This window comes from Anomaloglossus baeobatrachus, chromosome 3 (genome assembly GCF_048569485.1).
Source record: "Anomaloglossus baeobatrachus isolate aAnoBae1 chromosome 3, aAnoBae1.hap1, whole genome shotgun sequence".
Lineage (NCBI taxonomy): Eukaryota > Metazoa > Chordata > Amphibia > Anura > Aromobatidae > Anomaloglossus > Anomaloglossus baeobatrachus.
In genome coordinates this window covers 202,792,464-202,810,852 of record NC_134355.1, presented here as the reverse complement: position 1 = coordinate 202,810,852, position 18,389 = coordinate 202,792,464, and the positions used below count along the sequence as shown (strand labels likewise).

The 18,389-nt window shown below is 41.4% G+C and overlaps 1 protein-coding gene across 1 annotated transcript in view; it reads right to left on the bottom strand.

The window, feature by feature from the left end:
- Nucleotides 1–11,922: 11,922 nt before the first annotated feature.
- Nucleotides 11,923–18,389, bottom strand: part of LOC142296283 (dihydroxyacetone phosphate acyltransferase-like) — a 318,344-nt gene continuing 311,877 nt past the window's right edge. Inside the window, 1 exon segment of the mRNA XM_075339690.1 lies at nucleotides 11,923–12,580. Coding sequence (XP_075195805.1) covers nucleotides 12,543–12,580 — 38 coding nt within the window. The 3' untranslated portion in view covers nucleotides 11,923–12,542.

Genomic DNA, 18,389 nt, shown 5'->3' with positions numbered 1-18,389 from the left:
TGCAGAATCGAATGGAGCCGTCTGGTTTCGGTATTAACACAATTGGACTCGACCAGGCACTATGCGATTCCTTGATTACACCTAACTCTAACATGGTCTTCACTTCTCGGGAGACAGCTTCCCGCCGAGCTTCTGGTATTCTGTAGGGCTTTACCTGAACTGTTACCCCGGGCTCTGTTATGATATCATGTTTAATGAGAGTGGTCTGCCCGGGCTTCTCTGAGAAAAATTCATGATTGCTGATAACAAACTGCTTGACATCTGTCTTTTTCCACTCCGACAGCGTCTCCGCAATCTTGACCTCCGGTATGGTCTGCGTGCAGACCGGAAGGGCCAGACCTGCTGACAGAGCTGGACGGTCCTTCCAGGGTTTTATCAGATTCACGTGATAAATCTGTTCAGGCTTCCTTTTACCAGCCTGGTACACTTTGTAGTTTACCTCACCCACCCGTTCCATAATTTCAAAGGGGCCTTGCCACTTTGCCAGGAATTTGCTTTCCGCCGTGGGGAGCAGGATCAACACTCTATCTCTGGGTGCAAAACTACGGATCTTGGCCCCCCCTATCATAAATCCTTTTCTGTGCTCCTTGAGCCTGTATCATATGCTCTTTAATGATGGGCATCACCGCGGCAATACGGTCCTGCATTTGGGTTACATGGTCTATTACGCTTTTGAACGGGGTGATCTGTCTTTCCCAGGTTCCCTAGCGACATCCAACAGTCCACGGGGACGTCGGGCGTATAGAAGCTCAAAAGGCGAGAACCCGATGGAAGACTGGGGCACCTCTCGGATGGCAAAAAGCAAATACGGAAGTAAGTAGTCTCAGTTCTTCCCGTCCTTGTCTATCACCTTTCGGAGCATCTGTTTCAAGATTTTGTTAAAGCGCTCGACCAGACCATCCGTTTGAGGGTGATACACGGAGGTGCGCAACTGTGCTATTTGTACCAGCCTGCAGAGCTCTTTCATTACTTTGGACATAAAGGGGGTCCCTTGGTCTGTGAGTATTTGTTTTGCGACACCGACCCAACTAAACACATGAACCAGCTCCTTGGCAATGGTCTTGGTGGCCGTGTTACGCAAAGGGATAGCCTCGGGGTAACGTGTGGCATAATCCAAGATGACAAGGATATGCTGGTGTTCTCGTGCAGACTTGGGGAGGGGTCTCACTAGCTCCATCCCAATCCTCTCAAATGGATCTCGATGATGGGCAGAGGTACTAAGGGGTTACAGAAACGGGGCCAAGGTGCAGAGATCTGGCAGTCGGGACAAGACTCGCAATAGGTGCGAATATCATGATGCATGCCTGGCCAAACAAAACAGTGTAATATCCTTTCGGTGGTTTTTTGGACCCCCAGGTGACCGCCCATCACGAGTCCGTGTGCCAGGTCCAGCACTCTCCGCTTGTACGGTTTCGGCACAACCAATCATTGCACTGTGTTGTCCCCCTTCTTCTCAATCTGATAGAGAAAGTCATTCTCCAGGGCCATGTAGGGGTAAGCCAGCCTAGTACCTGCATCCACCTGCACCCCGTTTATCATTGTAACATTTTTTTATAGCCAGAGACAGGGTAGGATCTCTCATTTGCTCACTTTGGAAGTCATCTTTCTGGACTTCCGAATTCAGCCAACCAGAAGGTTGACAGCCGCCCACGTCTACCTCTGACCTGGGTTCATCGGTATCACCCGCCAGAACTGAAAATGGGAACTCGAGGTTGTTCTCAGCGGATTCCTTCTCTGACTCCTCTTGTGGGGCATCCTCTAATGTCTCCGGGCCCACACAAGGTGTGGGAGAAGGACCATCTGTGCGGCTAGCCTGGGGTACTAATTGGTTCTCCCACAACTGCCAGAAGTGGGGAAAATCCCTGCCCAAAATGATATCATGCAATAACGCTGGTACTAGTCCCACCTTATGATGCACAGACCCATAGAGCGTAGTAATTAAGGAGACCATTGTGAGGTACCAGCAGGTGTCTCCATGCACACATGTCACAGAAAATTTATCTGACGGTCCCATCGGGACTGCCACCAGACTGGCCTTTACCAGAGTCACCACACTTCCCGAGTCTAATAGTGCAACAACAGTATTGCCATCAATGGACACTTCACACAGGTGTTTTTTCATATCGCCTTGACATGCCGCAAAACACACTACCCGTGCAACCATAGCCATGCGTTTTTCAAAGTCTGTGACATCGCACTGCATCGGTTCTGTAGTTACTGGACAGTTTGCAGCAATGTGGCCCACCTCCTGGCAGCGGAAACACCTCACGGGCCCCTTGCTAAGACCATAGTTTGGCACCTTAGGCCTCACAGGGCCAGCAGTCCTATTTTCCTCCTCCACTGCCTTAGAACTTTTTCCTCCTCCTCTCCTAGACCCTGGAAAAGTCTTACCAGATCCTCGTCGAGAAGGGGATGAGGGAGGATGTGTGGCATCGTCCATAAGTCCTTCTGTCAAAGAATAACGCTCCACTAGATCTACTAGCTGATCTGCTGTCGTGGGGTTTCCATGGCTCACCCATTTTCTCAGAGCTGGCGGTAGAGCCCTTAGGTATTTATCAAGGATGATTCTTTGTATCATCTCTGGCGCTGTCAAAACCTCGGGCTGTAGCCATTTCTTGGTCAAGTGAATAAGGTCAAACATCTGTGACCGCGATGGTTTATCGGGCTGATAAGTCCATTGATGAACTCTCTGTGCTCGCACGGCCGTCGTCACTCCCAGCCGGGCCAGGATTTCGGCTTTTAGTTTATCAAAGTCGTGCGCTGCTTCAGGCTCAAGATCAAAGTAGGATTTTTGGGCCTCACCTGCCAGAAACGGTGCAAGCAAGTCGGCCCATCGCTCCTTTGGTCACTTTTCCCGCTCCGCCGTCCGTTCAAAGGTGGTTAGGTAAGCTTCCACATCATCCTCTGTGGTCAGTTTCTGCCAGTACCGACTCACATGAATCACCCTCTGGTCAGCCTCCGCATTACTCTCAGGTACGATCGCAAGACGCTTCGCCACCTGCTGCAAAAGTTGGCGGTCTCTAACCGTCGTTTCCACCAGTTCCTTCAACTGTGCCGACATCAAGCGATTAGCTTCTTGCTGCACAGCTGCGGATTGTACCAGCGCTTTCACCACGTCATCCATTATGATGCGCTTTAACGTGCTGCCCGCATTCTCCACCACAATGTGATAACACGCTCGGGCTTCTCCCTTCCAGCTAAGCCATACAGAAATCAAGCACTGCTCCCACTCACAAGTGTCTCCTACACAGACAGGCTTTCTGTGTTCCCAGCTGGAGACCCTCCCCCAACTTCCCAGACTCCTTTTACATCAGTCCTTCACCTCCCATTAATCCATTAGTAGCCAGGCGATCCTGACCAGGCTAAGTCACATAGGACCGATACCGGGCTGAGATATGTCTGCCCTCATCCACTAATCCCACATGAGTCTCACAATATATATATATATATATATATATATATGTGTGTGTGAACAACAACAAGGCAGAGTCCAGCAATAACGTGAGTAATCCAGATAAATTTTTTCCTTCTTTTTATTCATAAATTCATTAAAATATAATGGTCCAAGCAATTCAGAACAGCATTATCGCAGGAAAATAGCGCAGATAGGACTACGCGTTTCAGCGGTAAAATCCACCTTCTTCACGGTCCAGAATCTGATCTGCTTTCCAAACATAGAACCTTATATACATCTCACTCCCATCAGGGTAATTACAAACATGTGTGAGAGATTTAAAAACATGAGCTAGAAAAGCAAATCAAACATGTAAGCTATCCGCATATTAATCAATATACAGCATGCATAAGAGTTATAAGGAAAGGATTCAACATTTTGGAGAAAAATACAATCAGAAAATCCAATAACCTGACCATAAAATTATTTTTAAAGTGATACAAAAAGCCTAACACAGTAGTAATAGCCAGCAACATATAATGCAACAATGTATCAATAGTGCATAATGATATCCATACGATTGTTAAAGCCCTGTGGCATGCGGGTCCCCAGCTCAAATATCCACCTACTCTCTCTTGCAAGCACTTTTTTATGAAAATCTCCCCCTCTCAATGTTTTTTTTACATGCTCTATGCCCATAAAAGAAAAACCGCGTAAATTCCCATTGTGTTTTTTTGAAAAATGTCGGGATACTACTGATGCACCAACCATTGGCAAATTGCTAGCATCTGAAAGATGTTTGCGGATTCTGGTTTTAAGGGGGTTCATCGTGCAGCCTACATATTGCATGCGGCATATATTGCAATTAATTAAATAAACTACATTCTTTGTATTACAGTTTATAAAAGAACAAACATTAAACTGTTTTTCATTGGAAATAGATGTAAATATTTTAGACTTATGATCTCATGATCACTTGGAGGACTCTGAGACAGACTGGTTCACGGTTCTCTGGTCTGATGAGACCAAGATCGAGATCTTTGGTGCCAACCACACACGTGATGTTTGGAGACTGGATGGCACTGCATACGACCCCAAGAATATCATCCCCACAGTCAAGCATGGTGGTGGCAGCATCATGCTGTGGGGCTGTTTCTCAGCCAAGTTATATTTAAAAAAAATGTGTTGGATTAAATAAATACCAATAAATATGTAGGCATGTTTACCAATAAATTGTAAAGGTGTGATACCACTCAAAAAAAGCCACAATTACAATATGTAGCATAAATATACAATCACAATCATACTACTTGTAGGCACTGTACATACACAATACACAGCCATCAACCTCTGTAATAAGTATATATTTATATTAATTAATGTGTGATTGGTGAGAGTGTAGTACGTTAGTGGCGTTTTTCCAAGAGTGGTGGAGACTGTGGAATGTTTGAGGCGCGGATGCGTAGTTGGTGTGGAGCCTGGGTGGAGTCTCAAGGGGGCCTCAAAATTTTGCCAGTATGAGGCCCTGAAATTCCTGATGCTCACACATAAACTACAGTGTTATCTGCCAAGTCGGAATTGTAGCTACATTATTAAGAAGAGGATCAGAAGTATGCCAAAGACTGGGAAAGACAGAAATCAGAAAGTATATTAAAGCAGTTGCACTACATACATCTTTACTCAGGTTTAGGGAATAAAAAAGTTTCATGGGAGTGCTTCTTTAGAATTTATGCCTGGTAAAACCACATACTTTGGTGGTCAAATCGAGTTTAACCATGCAAACAGCTGACTATCTTTATGAACAGTATATGTTTTGTAAGCATAGTGGTACTACATCTAACCATTACAATATTCTATGGCTCTGCAGAACATTAGCTGGTTTCAAGTTTTGGCAATACACTTGCATGAATGTCATAATGCGAACAGCTCCATTCTGAGAGTAATAAAACCATCTTTTGACAATACAGAAGTCATTATATAGTCATGATGCTATGTCCAGCACAAGTTTTAAATGAAGTAAACCAATTCTGTAGTGGCCGCGCTCCCCGTAGTAATGATTTTAAAACCTCTTGTCCACAAATGGAATTTATTACTCAAACATACGGAAATAAAAAACGGATACAACGCGTTTCTGCGGGAACAACCGCCTTCCTCAGGTATCTAAATAAAAATGCATCTCACTCTACTTAAGGCCCGTTTCACACGTCACTGAAAAACACAGACATTCTTGACTGACGTGTAAAACACGCACATGTCCCTCCGTGTTCAGTAATTCATGGCACACGTGGGTTGTCCATGTGCAATCCGTGATCCGTGATTGCATATGGACATTGCTCACCTGCCTTCACTGCTGCTGTCCATGGTGCTGATCTCCTCGGGTCTCCAGCGTCCACCCACCGCTCTCAGCACCTACTTCCTGGTCGGGTTTTCCTGCCCCTCATTAATATAAATGAGCCAGGCAGGAGCTGCCGAGAACATAGGCTGCACAGCGAATCGCAGGCAAGGTAAGTTGAAAATATTTAATATTTAATATGTCCGTGATTTTCTGGTACGTGTTTCACTGATCACACACGGATCACACCATAGTGTGGTCCGTGGGTCATCAGTGATGCCAGAAAAAAAACTGACTTGTCTCCGTGCAGAATCATGGCCACGCGTGCACGCTGCACGGAGACAAGTTCAGTGAAAAATCACTGACGTGTGAGCAGACCCATTCATTATAATGGGTCTGCGTATGTCAGTGATTCTGGTACGTTTTAAAAAAAGCACAAACGTACCAGAATCACTGACGTGTGAAACAGGCCTTACAGATAAAAAAATAAATGCAATTTAGCTGGTATTCAAATAAGGGTGTGGATATAACCGCACCTGTATAATCAGTCTCTTAGTTCACTTCAACTCTAGTGGTTCATTAAAAACAAATCCACAAACAACAAATCACTTAAAAAATCATAAAACTAAAAGCACTGTGAGCATTTATCAATAAAATTACTATCAATAAGATTTATCAAATAAAAGGTAGTACAAAGGAAAAAAAAAAAATCTCTAAAAAACAAAATAAAAAACTTTTTTTTTTCTTTCCCTTTTTTCCCTTATATTTAGACAGGGATGTATACTATATTCTTTCCACAATATCATTAAGGCCATTGGGATGCAATGTTTGAAGGCGGTAAATCCAATAATCCAATATGTTTCTTTGCGATTGCGCAAAGAATTTATATTGATAGTTTCCATAGGTATCTGTTCTAGAGGTGTCACCCTTATATTGAAATTCTTATCATGCTTGACTAGTATATGTCTTGATAAACCTATGTTTTAAAAGCCCATTTTTTGCTCTATTTTTGTGCCCATTCATACGAGCACGTAACGTCTGTGTCGTGCGTCCCACGTACTGTAGCCAACAGCTACAGTCAATAACATAAATAATATAATCGCTTTTGCAACTCAGATTTTGTTTTATTTTAATTAATTCGCCTGTACTTTTACTTGTAATCTGTTTTGCTCCATGGTTTATAATTCCACACGTATGACATTTCCTAGAACTACATCTAAAAACTCCAATCACCTGATCTTCATTTTTTTCTATCCTTGCTGATTTTTTTTCATTTTCTCTTAATCTACTTGGGGCTATTAAGCGTTTTATCGTTTTCCCCCTCCTAAATGTTATATTTGGTTCCTCAGGCAAATATTTTTTCAGAATCATCTTATTCCCTCTATTATATGTCATAATAAAATTAAATTTCCACGTGTCTCCTTCTCTGTCATTTGTTTTTTTACATATCACCTCATTCTTTTTCCTTTTCTTTTTACTCAAAAAATCCTCCTGTTTTTTTACTCATATGCGGCATGAACCAATTTTTTGGGATATTTCTTTTCCTTAAATCTTTTTTTTAAAATGTCAGCATGGGTTTCATAGTCTTTATCTTTAGTACAGTTTTTCCTGATGCGAAAGAACTAACTGTATGGAATGTTTTCTTTCCATTTTTTATAATGGGCAGTTCTGAAATCCAAAAATCCGTTTGAATCAACTTTCCTAAAATGCGTTTTTGTGATGATACCAGTCCCCTTATGGCTAATTTCCAAATCTAAAACACTATTTTTTCATTATTTATTTCTGAGGTAAATGAAATACCCCAATCGTTTTCATTCAACGTATTTATCATTTCTATTGCTTCTGCTTTTGTACCATTCCAGATAATTATCAGATCATCTATAAAACGCCTATAAAAAACTATTTTCTTTATATTTTCCAGCTTACTTAAAATTGATGAGGACTCAAATCGCCCGATAAAAAGATTTGCGAAACTTGGTGCGACTCGAGTCCCCATCGCGGTCCCGAGCCGTTGTAGGTATAGTGACCCTTCAAAACCAAATACATTATGTCTTAAAATAAACCCTAAACCATTCAACAAAAAATTGTTGGTGTAGGAATCATCAAAAAATGTTTTTCTTTTTTATTTATAATACTTTCCATAAAAGCTTCATTGATAAGTGATTTATATTCTTTTATATCTAATTGTGTTAGATCATTATCTAGTCTTAAGTAATATTTAGCATCTGAGAGGATCCTATGCGCTTCTTCTATATAGTCTTTTCTATTTTGGACCACCACCCCGCCCCCTTTATCTGCTTGCCTATCACAATATTTATGTTATTTTTTAAAACCTCCAGAGCCTCTGTCTCTTGCTTAGAAATATTGTTCAAATTTCTTCCTTTATTAAAAACACGTGTATTTTTATTTATTTTCTTACAATCACTATTTCTTATATCCTTCATTAATTTATCACCATTATTTTCCTTGTTTCCTTCCATAAGTCTAAATTCCTCCTGAACCAATGCAAAAAACATCTCTATATTATGTCATTTATTTTGTGTGGAGTAAAACCCCGATTTTGGCTGTACCTCTTTATGTATATAATTATTCTAAAGAATTTTAGAAGATTCCATATCATTCACTGACTTAATATTATTCATATTCGGTATCTTTTTTTCTTCCAATAAAAAATGCCGTTTGAGGGTTAATTTTCGTGTAAAGGCGTTTAGATCCAAAAAAAGATCAAACGCATTTGCGTCCTGTGTCGGACAGAAATTTAAACCTTTACTTAAAATTACTATTTCTGATTCAGATAAAATATATGAGGATAAATTAAATATTTTTATTGTTGGTATAGATATACCTTCGGATTCTCCAAGTTCAATTTCCGTATTTTTATTTTTATTTCTTCGATTTTTCCTTTCTTTCTTTTTTATTGTGTACCCTTTTCCTCTCGATCCCCTTGCTCTATTTTTCTTTTTTTTGCTCTTTGGTCTACTAATGGTACAAAATAATTTGTTATATGGTTCCTTTGTACTGGGCTCAGGTTCTGAGCTAACTGGGAGCAGCTGATTACAGGGGGTAAAATCACTATCTCCGATGTACCGTATTTTTCGGACTATAAGACGCACCTGACCATAAGACGCACCCTGGTTTAAGAGGAGGAAAATAGGAAAATAAAATTTTAAGCAAAAAATTTGGTCATGACACACTTATGGGGCGAGGATCTGCTGCTGACACTGTTATGGGGTAATGTCCTGCTCATAAACTCCCCAGCCTGCTATATACCCTCATCCTGCTCATATACTCCCCATCCTGCTCATATACTCCCCAGGCTGCTCATATACTCCCCAGCCTGCTATATACCCTCATCCTCCTCATATACTCCCCATCCTGCTCATATACTCCCCAGCCTGCTATATACTCCCCATGCTGCTCATAATATACCCCTATCCTGCTATATGCCCTCATCCTGCTCATATACTCCCCATGCTGCTCATAAACTCCCCAGCCTGCTATATACCCTCATCCTGCTCATATACTCCCCAGCCTGTTATATACCCTCATCCTGCTCAAAAACTCCCCATAATATACCCCTATCCTGCTATATGCCCTCATCCTGGTGTATAGCCGCATCCTGTGGCACATAAAAAAAATAAACGTTCATACTCACCTCACCTCACTCCCTGCAGCACCGCTCCTCTTACCGTCTATGTCAGCGGCAGCACCGCTAAATGCAGCCGTCCCCCTGCAGCATCGCGATGTCCTCCGGTGGTCTGTGCCGGCGGCTGCGTGTGGACACATGCGCACAGCGATGACGTCATCGCTGTGCACCGCTAGTCACGCAAGTCAGCTGACCGGACAGATGGGAGGAGGAGCGATGCTGCAGGGGAACGGTGAGTAATGTGTACTAATTCACTGCCCCCCGCACTGATGATGATGCGCGGGGGTCAGTGAATACAGCCGCACATGATCACTCCAGGCTGCAGTTGCCAGGGATGATCATGCGGGCCGACTGTTTATCCCTGCCCATCCTCCCGCCCACCTGTCAGCGCCGGCTTCACCGCTGAGAGATGGGCAGGAAGATGGGCGTGCATATTAAATGAGCGGGCCGACGTGGTCACGGCAGGCTGCTACAGCCTGCTCGTGCCCCCGATGACCCGCTCCACCGCAGCACCCTCATTCTCCGCAGCCACAGTCAGACCATAAGACGCACCCCCAACTTTCCCCCAACATTTGGGGGGAAAAAAGTGTGTCTTATGGTCCGAAAAATACGGTACTTTGTCTTGTTGGATCTATTTCTAAAAAATAAATATTTGATGTTATTGATGAAGGTGATGGTGAAGGTGCTTGTAATACTGTGGTGAATATTAATGATGGTTCTGTCTCTTCATGTATTGTTAATTCAAGTGTATTTAAATCTATTTCAGTTTGATTTTGTTCGTCTACAAGTTCTGATTTCTCCAATGGGGAAAAAACTGAATCTTGTGATGGTTGTAACGGGATATTTTTTTTTTATAATAATATTTGGTTCCAGAGGGGGCCGATTTTCTATGAATACCTTGGTCTCCTTTTTCTGTGTTTTCTTACTTGTTGTCTGGTCTTGTGGGGTGGAAGTGGTTGGCAATATTTTGTTTTTAGTTTTTGGTATAGCTCCTTCCTTATTACTTTCATATTTTATAGTAGATCTATCTGTAAATTCTATGTTTTTTGGGGGTTTTGAGGTGATGTTTAATTTTTCAGTTTTTTTAATATTATCTGCTCCTTATTCTTATTTTTTGCTTTCTCCTTTTCCCCATTTGGTTTCTCTAATGGTTTTTTAAATAGTTATTTTTCTTGTAGTTTCATTTTAACTGTAGCCCGTCTAAACTTTTTTATTTTCATTTCCACCATATAATTTTCAACAGTTTAAATCTCCTAGTAATATTATTAATATTATTAATAATTAAAAAAATCAAGTGATTTATATTTTTCTAGTTCTTTTAGCTGTTTTACACAGTTGCGCCGCTGTACTCGCTAGTCCATTGCGCTTCTCAATCAACATCTGCATCAAATTATATGAACAGTCATCCAGCAGATTATTCCATTTATCAGAGAATATCTTATCATCTGGAAAAATACTATTAAAATGTATTTTCAGGCCATTTCGCACAATGCCCTGATCAGTACAAATTTGCATCTATTTGATGCCTTATTTCCAATTTCATATGTGTTTCAAACTCTAAGAATAAACCTGTGATAAAAAAAACTATCTCAAGGTCTATCACGGGTTACAAAAGTCCATTTGCTCTCCCTTGGCCCACTGCATTCTTAATCGATGCTAAAAGTTCCTTTCTCCTCACTGTCCTATTAGTATAGTATTCCATCTTTAAGACTGGATGCTCGCTCCTTCACCATTCCTGGGTGTTGGTTGTTTGTTTTTCAGCTGATGAGGAGGATTCCTCTCAGTCAAACTAAGAAGTAAGGTGATTCCCTACAGGTTATATAATAAAAAAACAAACACGCGGTGCCAATCTCAGCGCGTTATCAAAGCCGCTCTCTGGTGCCCTTTTTACTGAAGTTTTATGCACTCACCTTTTGCAACAAAACTTCAGGCATATATGACTTTTCCAAAGTCTCCTTATCCGGGTCTGCTGCTTGCCTTGAATTGATCGTGTGTTTGGTCCTGCCACGGATTCCCACAGGTGAAAAAGTTAAAAATGAAGTAAACCAATTCTGTAGTGGCCGTGCTCCCCGTAGAAATGATTTTAAAACCTCTTGTCCACAAATGAAATTTATTACTCAAACATACGGAAATAAAAAACACGTGATATACCACAACCACTAGGTGGCAAGACACAGAAAGCATAGATATTTCTCGACAGAGTATCACAAAATCATGTTTATTTTCAGAGCTTCATATTGTGCCAAAGGATCTCAACAATTCTCCCAAACAGTTAAAGAGTTATTCCTACCGCCAAGATCCTATCCCAACATGTAGTTGATGTAAAAATAATAATAATAATAATATTAGCAAATACTTCAGCTTAGAAATGTAGTTTAGCTCTCCTGATATAGCCAGGCCTCTTACCTCATGTGCAGGGCATTGCAGCTTAAGTTACGACCACGACAACTGTCCCTATATGAGTAGATGTAATCATGGATACCTAAGCTGCAATACCGTGCACATGAGGTAAGAGACCTGGTTATATAAGGAGAACTATACTACATCTCTAATTGGAGGTATTTTCTAATATTATTATTATTATGCCTTCTATATATTGGGATAGGATCTTGACATGAGAATACCCCTTTAAGTAAGATTTTGGGGATCAGCAGTTCATAATTCACACTTATAACAAAAACCTGAAATTTTGAAATAACAAAACTGTCAAGTACATCAAAGCTATAAAAATCAGTGAACAAGCAATTTACTATATGTTTAAACTTAAAAAAAATAAATCTTGCCTTTTATTGTTTTACAGTTCTTATTGTTTTAGTGTACTGTATATGGCTAGTTTCAAAATAATGTTAATCTTGCTGAAAGTAAAATATAAATCTTTGGCTAAAATTTCTCTAAAATGTACTGAAATTTCTTGAATCTTCATCAATTTCCAGTGTACGAATGTGTTAAAAATGATATAAAAATATAAACCAAACCTATCTACAATAGAGTTGATATTACAGCATTTGGAAAGATCATAATAACTAGTTTTTCTGTCTTGTGTGTCTTCCTACTTCCTTAGTGGTACAGGTAAATGCAATTTCATAGCCAGCGTGGTTGTTGATTGTTTTTTGTCTCAAAACCAGCAGAAAATCTCACTGCTAAGGAATTGAAGAATTCGCCAGATTCCCTTAAAGTCTTGATGCTGGAAACTTTCTTGAAGGCACTTCTGAAAAGTAAAGATCAGTGTCAATATTTACTGTACTCATTTTCTTATATTAAACACCAGCTGTAGTACACAGCGTTGCCCGGGATAGTAACTGTCTTTATGTCTCTCCCACTCTCTTACTCCCCCTCTCTCCATCTCAGACTGTCTGTCTCACTCCCTGTCTGTCTCCCTCTCTGTTTCTGCCTGTCTATGTCTCTGTGTGTTTATGGCTCTGTCTCTATGTGTCTCTGTCTGGGTGTCTCTGTCTCTATGTGTCTGTCTGTCTTTGTCTCTATGTGTCTGTCTTTGTGTGTCTTTTCTTCTGTGTCTGTCTGTGTGTCTGTCTGTGTGTGTCTGCGTGTCTTTCTAGATGGAAATCAGAAAATATTGATTCTGTAAAGATTAGATGGAAGTATACCAATACAGAGCAAGTCCCAGGTGTAGGATAGAATAACCATCATCAAGGAGGAACCCAAAACAACCCCCCCAACGCGTATCGCTGCCCTAGTGGCAGCTTCCTCAGGAAAAAATGGGGCATCCATCTGTTTTGTGCTTGCAATTTATTGTATCTGTATCTGTAATTGTGTTTGCTGCTTAGCATTTCCTAGAGTGCTGTTATACTGCATACAGCTTTACTTGCTGCTTTATGTCATTGTCACTTTATATGCATTTTTTTGTGCGGCTTCATGCTTGCGATATTGCTGCTTTTTTGATGGTGTATGGTACATTTCCCATAGGTAGCATGAAAATTTCTTTTAGGAGGAACTCTGGGATTTATTCTGCCTTATTGTATGCAAACCCCAGTATGTTTGTTCCCTTTTTGAGAGTTTTAATTGATTTTAACATGTTTTGGGTGGTTTTTGTCAATAAAATATTTTCTATTTTGTGAAATATTTGGTGATCCCATTTGTTACACACCCTCTTTTTCTTTGTTTTGATGTGGATCTCAAACACGCACCGCAGGTCAGTTTATGCTGTGTAACAAAAGCACAGTGCGCATGAATGTAAATCCCATCCACTTCGCTGGAACTGTAAAACGCTGTGTTTTTGAAGCAGCAAAAATACGTAGCACCAAAAACTCGCTATAAACTCATTGTCACACAACCTAACATAAAAAGAAACTATGCCTATCTGACATCCCCATAATTGTACTTACTTTAACCCCTTAATGACCACAGGCGGTACAATTCCGTCCTAGCAGTCATAGAGTTAATGTCTCCCGGCTGCTGCCAGCAGTCAGGGTAGATTGGCGCACATCTAAGCTGATTTATACAGCTGACATGTGTGCCTACCAGCGGAATCATTATCCACCCGTGCCTTTTAACCCCTTAAATGGTGCTGTCAATAAGTGACAGTGCCATTATAACTGCGATCCCGCTGAAACTTTACTTATAGGTCGATACCGGAAGTCATGTGATGTGATCACATGACTTCCGGTAGTTGTCATGGTAGCACAGGGTCATGTGATGACTCCTGTGCTCACATGACTAAGGTCCTGGAAACAAACAGTCGAGTGCTGCTTGTTACAAGAGATGATCATGTCTCCCGGTCTGAGCGGTGCTACTCTAATGGGGAGAAATGAGTGAGCGATCAGACTGCTGATCATTATAGTCCCCTAGCAAACCTAGTAAAACAAAGTAAAAAAGATTAAAAAAGTTTTAAAAAATAAAAATAAAATAAAAAAACCTAAAAGTTCAAATCACACCCCTTTCACCCCATTGAAAATCAAAGAGTTAAAAAATAACAAATAAACACACATTTGGTATCGCCGCGTTCAGTAATGTCCAATCTATCAAAATATAAAATCAGCTAATCTGATCGGTAAAAAACATAGCAGAAAAAACTTCCAAACACCAAAATTACTATTTTGGGTTGCCACAGATTTTGAGCAAAATGCAATAACAGGCGATCAAAGCGTACCATCTGCGAAAAAATGTTACGGTTAAAAACGTCAACTTGAGACACAAAAATAAGTCATCACTGAGCCATAGAACCCAAAAAATGAGAATGCTATGGGTCTTGAAAAATGGTGCAAAATGCACGCCACTTTTTTCAGACAAACTTCTGCTTTTTTTTAACCCCTGAGATAAAAGTAAACCTATAAATATTTGGTGTCTACAAACTCGCACCGACCTGAGGCATCACAGCGACACATCAGTTTTACCATATAGTGAACACTGTGAATAAAATATCTCAAAAACATTAGTGCAATCACACTTTTTTGCAATTTTTCCCATTTGGAATTTTTGTGCTGATTTACAGTACACTATACTTACTATATGGTAAAACTCTTGGTTTCATTTGGATCGAGGGGCGATCCAAAAGTAATGATAATCAATAATAAACACAATGAATATATTAAAAAAAAAATATTTTTCTACATAGTCTCCTAACAAGTCTATACATTTAGTCCATCTCTTTTCTAAACTTAGAATTCCCTCCGAAAAAAATTCTTGATCTTGACCCTCAAAAAAATCCCCAACAGCGGTTATCACGCCGCTATTGTTGTCAAATTTCTTGCCCCGGAGGTGTTCCTTGAGGCGAGGAAAGAGAAAGAAGTCACTGGGGGCTAGATCTGGCGAATAGGGGGGGTGTTCCACCAGTTCAAAGCCCGCTTCTTGAATGGTTGCCATGGCAACTGCAGCTTTGTGAGCCTGCGCGTTATCTTGGTGAAACAGCACTCCAGCCCGCAGTTTGCCGCGCCTTTTCTCCTTGATAGCCTCCCGCAATCTTCTTATTTGTTCTGCGTAGTAGGAGCCCGTAATAGTGGCTCCCTTCTCCAAATAGTCCACCATAATAATTCCTTCAGCGTCCCAAAAAACGGACGCCATAACCTTCCCTGCAGAGCTTGACACTTTGAATTTCTTCGGCGTTGGTTCGTCGGCTCGTTTCCATGTCATCGATTGTTGTTTAGTTTCGGGATCAAAGTGGTGGATCCAGGTCTCGTCCATGGTCAAAAAACGTGACAAAAAATTCTCCTTGTCTGCTTGCAACTTTTCGAGATTTGCTATTGAAATGTCAACTCGTTTCTTCTTTTGCTCGTTGGTTAACATTTTTGGCACCCAACGCGCGGTGATCTTTCTCATATGCAATTCTTTTGCAAGGATTCTTTGAATACTGCCATATGAGATCCCTGTGACCTCAGCTACATGCCTGATAGTCACTCTTCGACCTGCCAATACAACTTCTTCAACTTTTTTCACTTTTTCTTCATTGAGCGACGTGGATGGGCATCCTTCACGATGTTCATCTTCCGTCGATGTTCTTCCCAGCTTAAATTCCTTGGCCCAGCGTGCATCTGTGGAATATGCAGGCGAAGAGTCCCCCAATGTTTCCACCAAGTCGCTGTGTATGTCTTTGGTAGTCATTTTTTTCAAGCAGAGGTATTTGATGACATGTCTGAGTTCGTTTTTTTCCATTTTGATGTTCACTCCTCGGCAGTTCATATTCAAATGAATGCGGCTCCCGGGAATCGTGCCCTATTTAAGTGATTTTTTTTGCCTGGACTAGTGGGTACCTAAAAGAGAAGAAAACATTTTATTTTAATTTCTGTGTGCAATAGAAATAACCGATTATCATTACTTTTGGATCGCCCCTGGTAAAAGTACAGCTTGTTCCACAAAAAACAAGCTCTCATATGACCATATTGACTGAAAAATAAAAAAGTTACGTTTCTCGGAAGAAGAATGGCAAAAAAAACCTGGAAAGCGCAAAATTGGCCGGTCGTGAAGGGGTTAATGAACACATGGCCACCACGTTCTGTCCGTGTGCTGTCCCTGATTAACATTCTAATGTATAGGAATGGCTTTGCAGTTTGTTTGTTTTTTTCATATGTGAATAAGAACAACTGAATCATCGATAGTAACAACTGACAAACTCACCAAAAACTGATGAAAATGTGGCGACCTCTGCCTAGTCGCCATAAATAATATCATACAACTACATGTGTATTTCCAGCTGTATGACATGTATAGTAAGCCTTAGTGAGAGTTTGGTTTTCTCTGCTGCTCACAACAAAACACACATTTTCATTCACTCCCTTAGGCCAGTTTCACACGTCAGTGAAAAACACAGACGTTTTTCACTGGCGTGTAAAACACGCACATGTCCCTGCGTGTGCCGAAAATCACGGCACACGTGGGTTGTCTAAGTGCAATCCGGGCTCCGTTCTCCGTGGCCCGTGATTGCACTTAGAGATTCACTCACCTGCGCCCGCTCCCGCTGTCCGTGGTGCTGAATCCTCCCGCGACGCAGCATCCGGCCGGCGGTGACCCCTGCAGGAGCTGCTTCCGGGTCGGCTGTGTCGCGCATAATGAATATGCGCGACAGTAATCAGCCGGCACAGAAGGAGCAGGGAGAACGGGCTGCAGAGGACATCGCTGGACGCCGGGTGAGTTAAAATGTTTATTATTTTAAAAGCACGTTTTTTTCTGGCACGTGTTTCACGGACCACACCACTGCGTGGTCCGTGGAACATCAGTGATGCCAGAAAAAAATGGACATGTCTCCGTGCAGCAATCACGCACACGCGGGTACGCCGCACGGAGACACGTGCAGTGACAAATCACTGACGTGTGAGCAGACCCATTCATTATAATGGGTCTGCGTATGTCAGTGATTCTGGTACGTTTAAAAAAAAGCACAAACGTACCAGAATCACTGACATGTGAAAGGGGCCTTATTGGGGTTATTCATTTGAGAGAAAACTAACTCTGGAGAGAGAGCCCTAGAAGGAAAAAGGGAAGGAACTTAGCTCTGAGGTAGATTTCAGTTAGGCTGAGACCGCACTTTGCGTTCTCCTACTTGCAGTTCTAAACGCACGTTTTTGGCTTAATTGATTTGACCAAAGTTGCCTTTTTCAGAACTTTAGCGTTGAAAACGCATGCGTATTTACCGCTTTTTTTATGCGTTTTCAGCGCTTTTTGCATGTTTTTTCACCTGCGTTTTGAACAACAAGACACTGCTAAATAAAGTTTAATCAGTCATACAGAATGAAAAAAGAAAAAAAAAGGATAAAAATCTAAATTAATGGAAAAAATAATGAAAATAGATATATTTCATAAAATTATAGCGGTAATATACTGTATTTTTCGGACTATAAGACGCACCAGACCATAAGACGCACCCTGTTTTTAGAGAAGGAAAATAGGAAAATAAAATTTTAAGCAAAAAACGTGGTCATGACACACTGTTATGGGGCGAGGATCTGCTGCTGACACTATTATGGGGGTAATATCCCCAAATTCTCTACTAAGGTACCCTATCCTGGTAATGATCCTCCTGCCTTGTGTATATATTTATGTCCCTCATCCTGGTATAGCCCCATTTTGCTATATACTGCATCCTGGTATGTGCTCCCATCCTGCTATATACGCCATCATCCTGCTCATATACCCCCATCATCCTGTTCATATACTCTCATCATCCTGCTCATATACCCCCATCATCCTGATCATATACCCCCATCATCCTGCTCATATACCCCCATCATCCTGCTCATATACCCCCATCATCCTGCTATATGCCATCATCCTGTTCATATACTCCCATCATCTTGGTATATGGCCCCATCCTGCTCATATACCCCCATCATCCTGCTATATGCCATCATCCTGTTCATATACCCCCATTATCCCGCTCATATACCCCCATCCTGCGGCACACACAAAAAAATAAATAAACGTTTACACTCACCTTTCCTCGTTCCACGCAGCGTCGCTCCTCCTCCTGTCTGTGCCGGCAGTGCTGTGTTGAGCCGGCCACGTTCCCTGCAGCACTGCGATGTATTGTCCTCCAGTCTGCCGGCACGGCTGTGAAGAAACACGTGCAC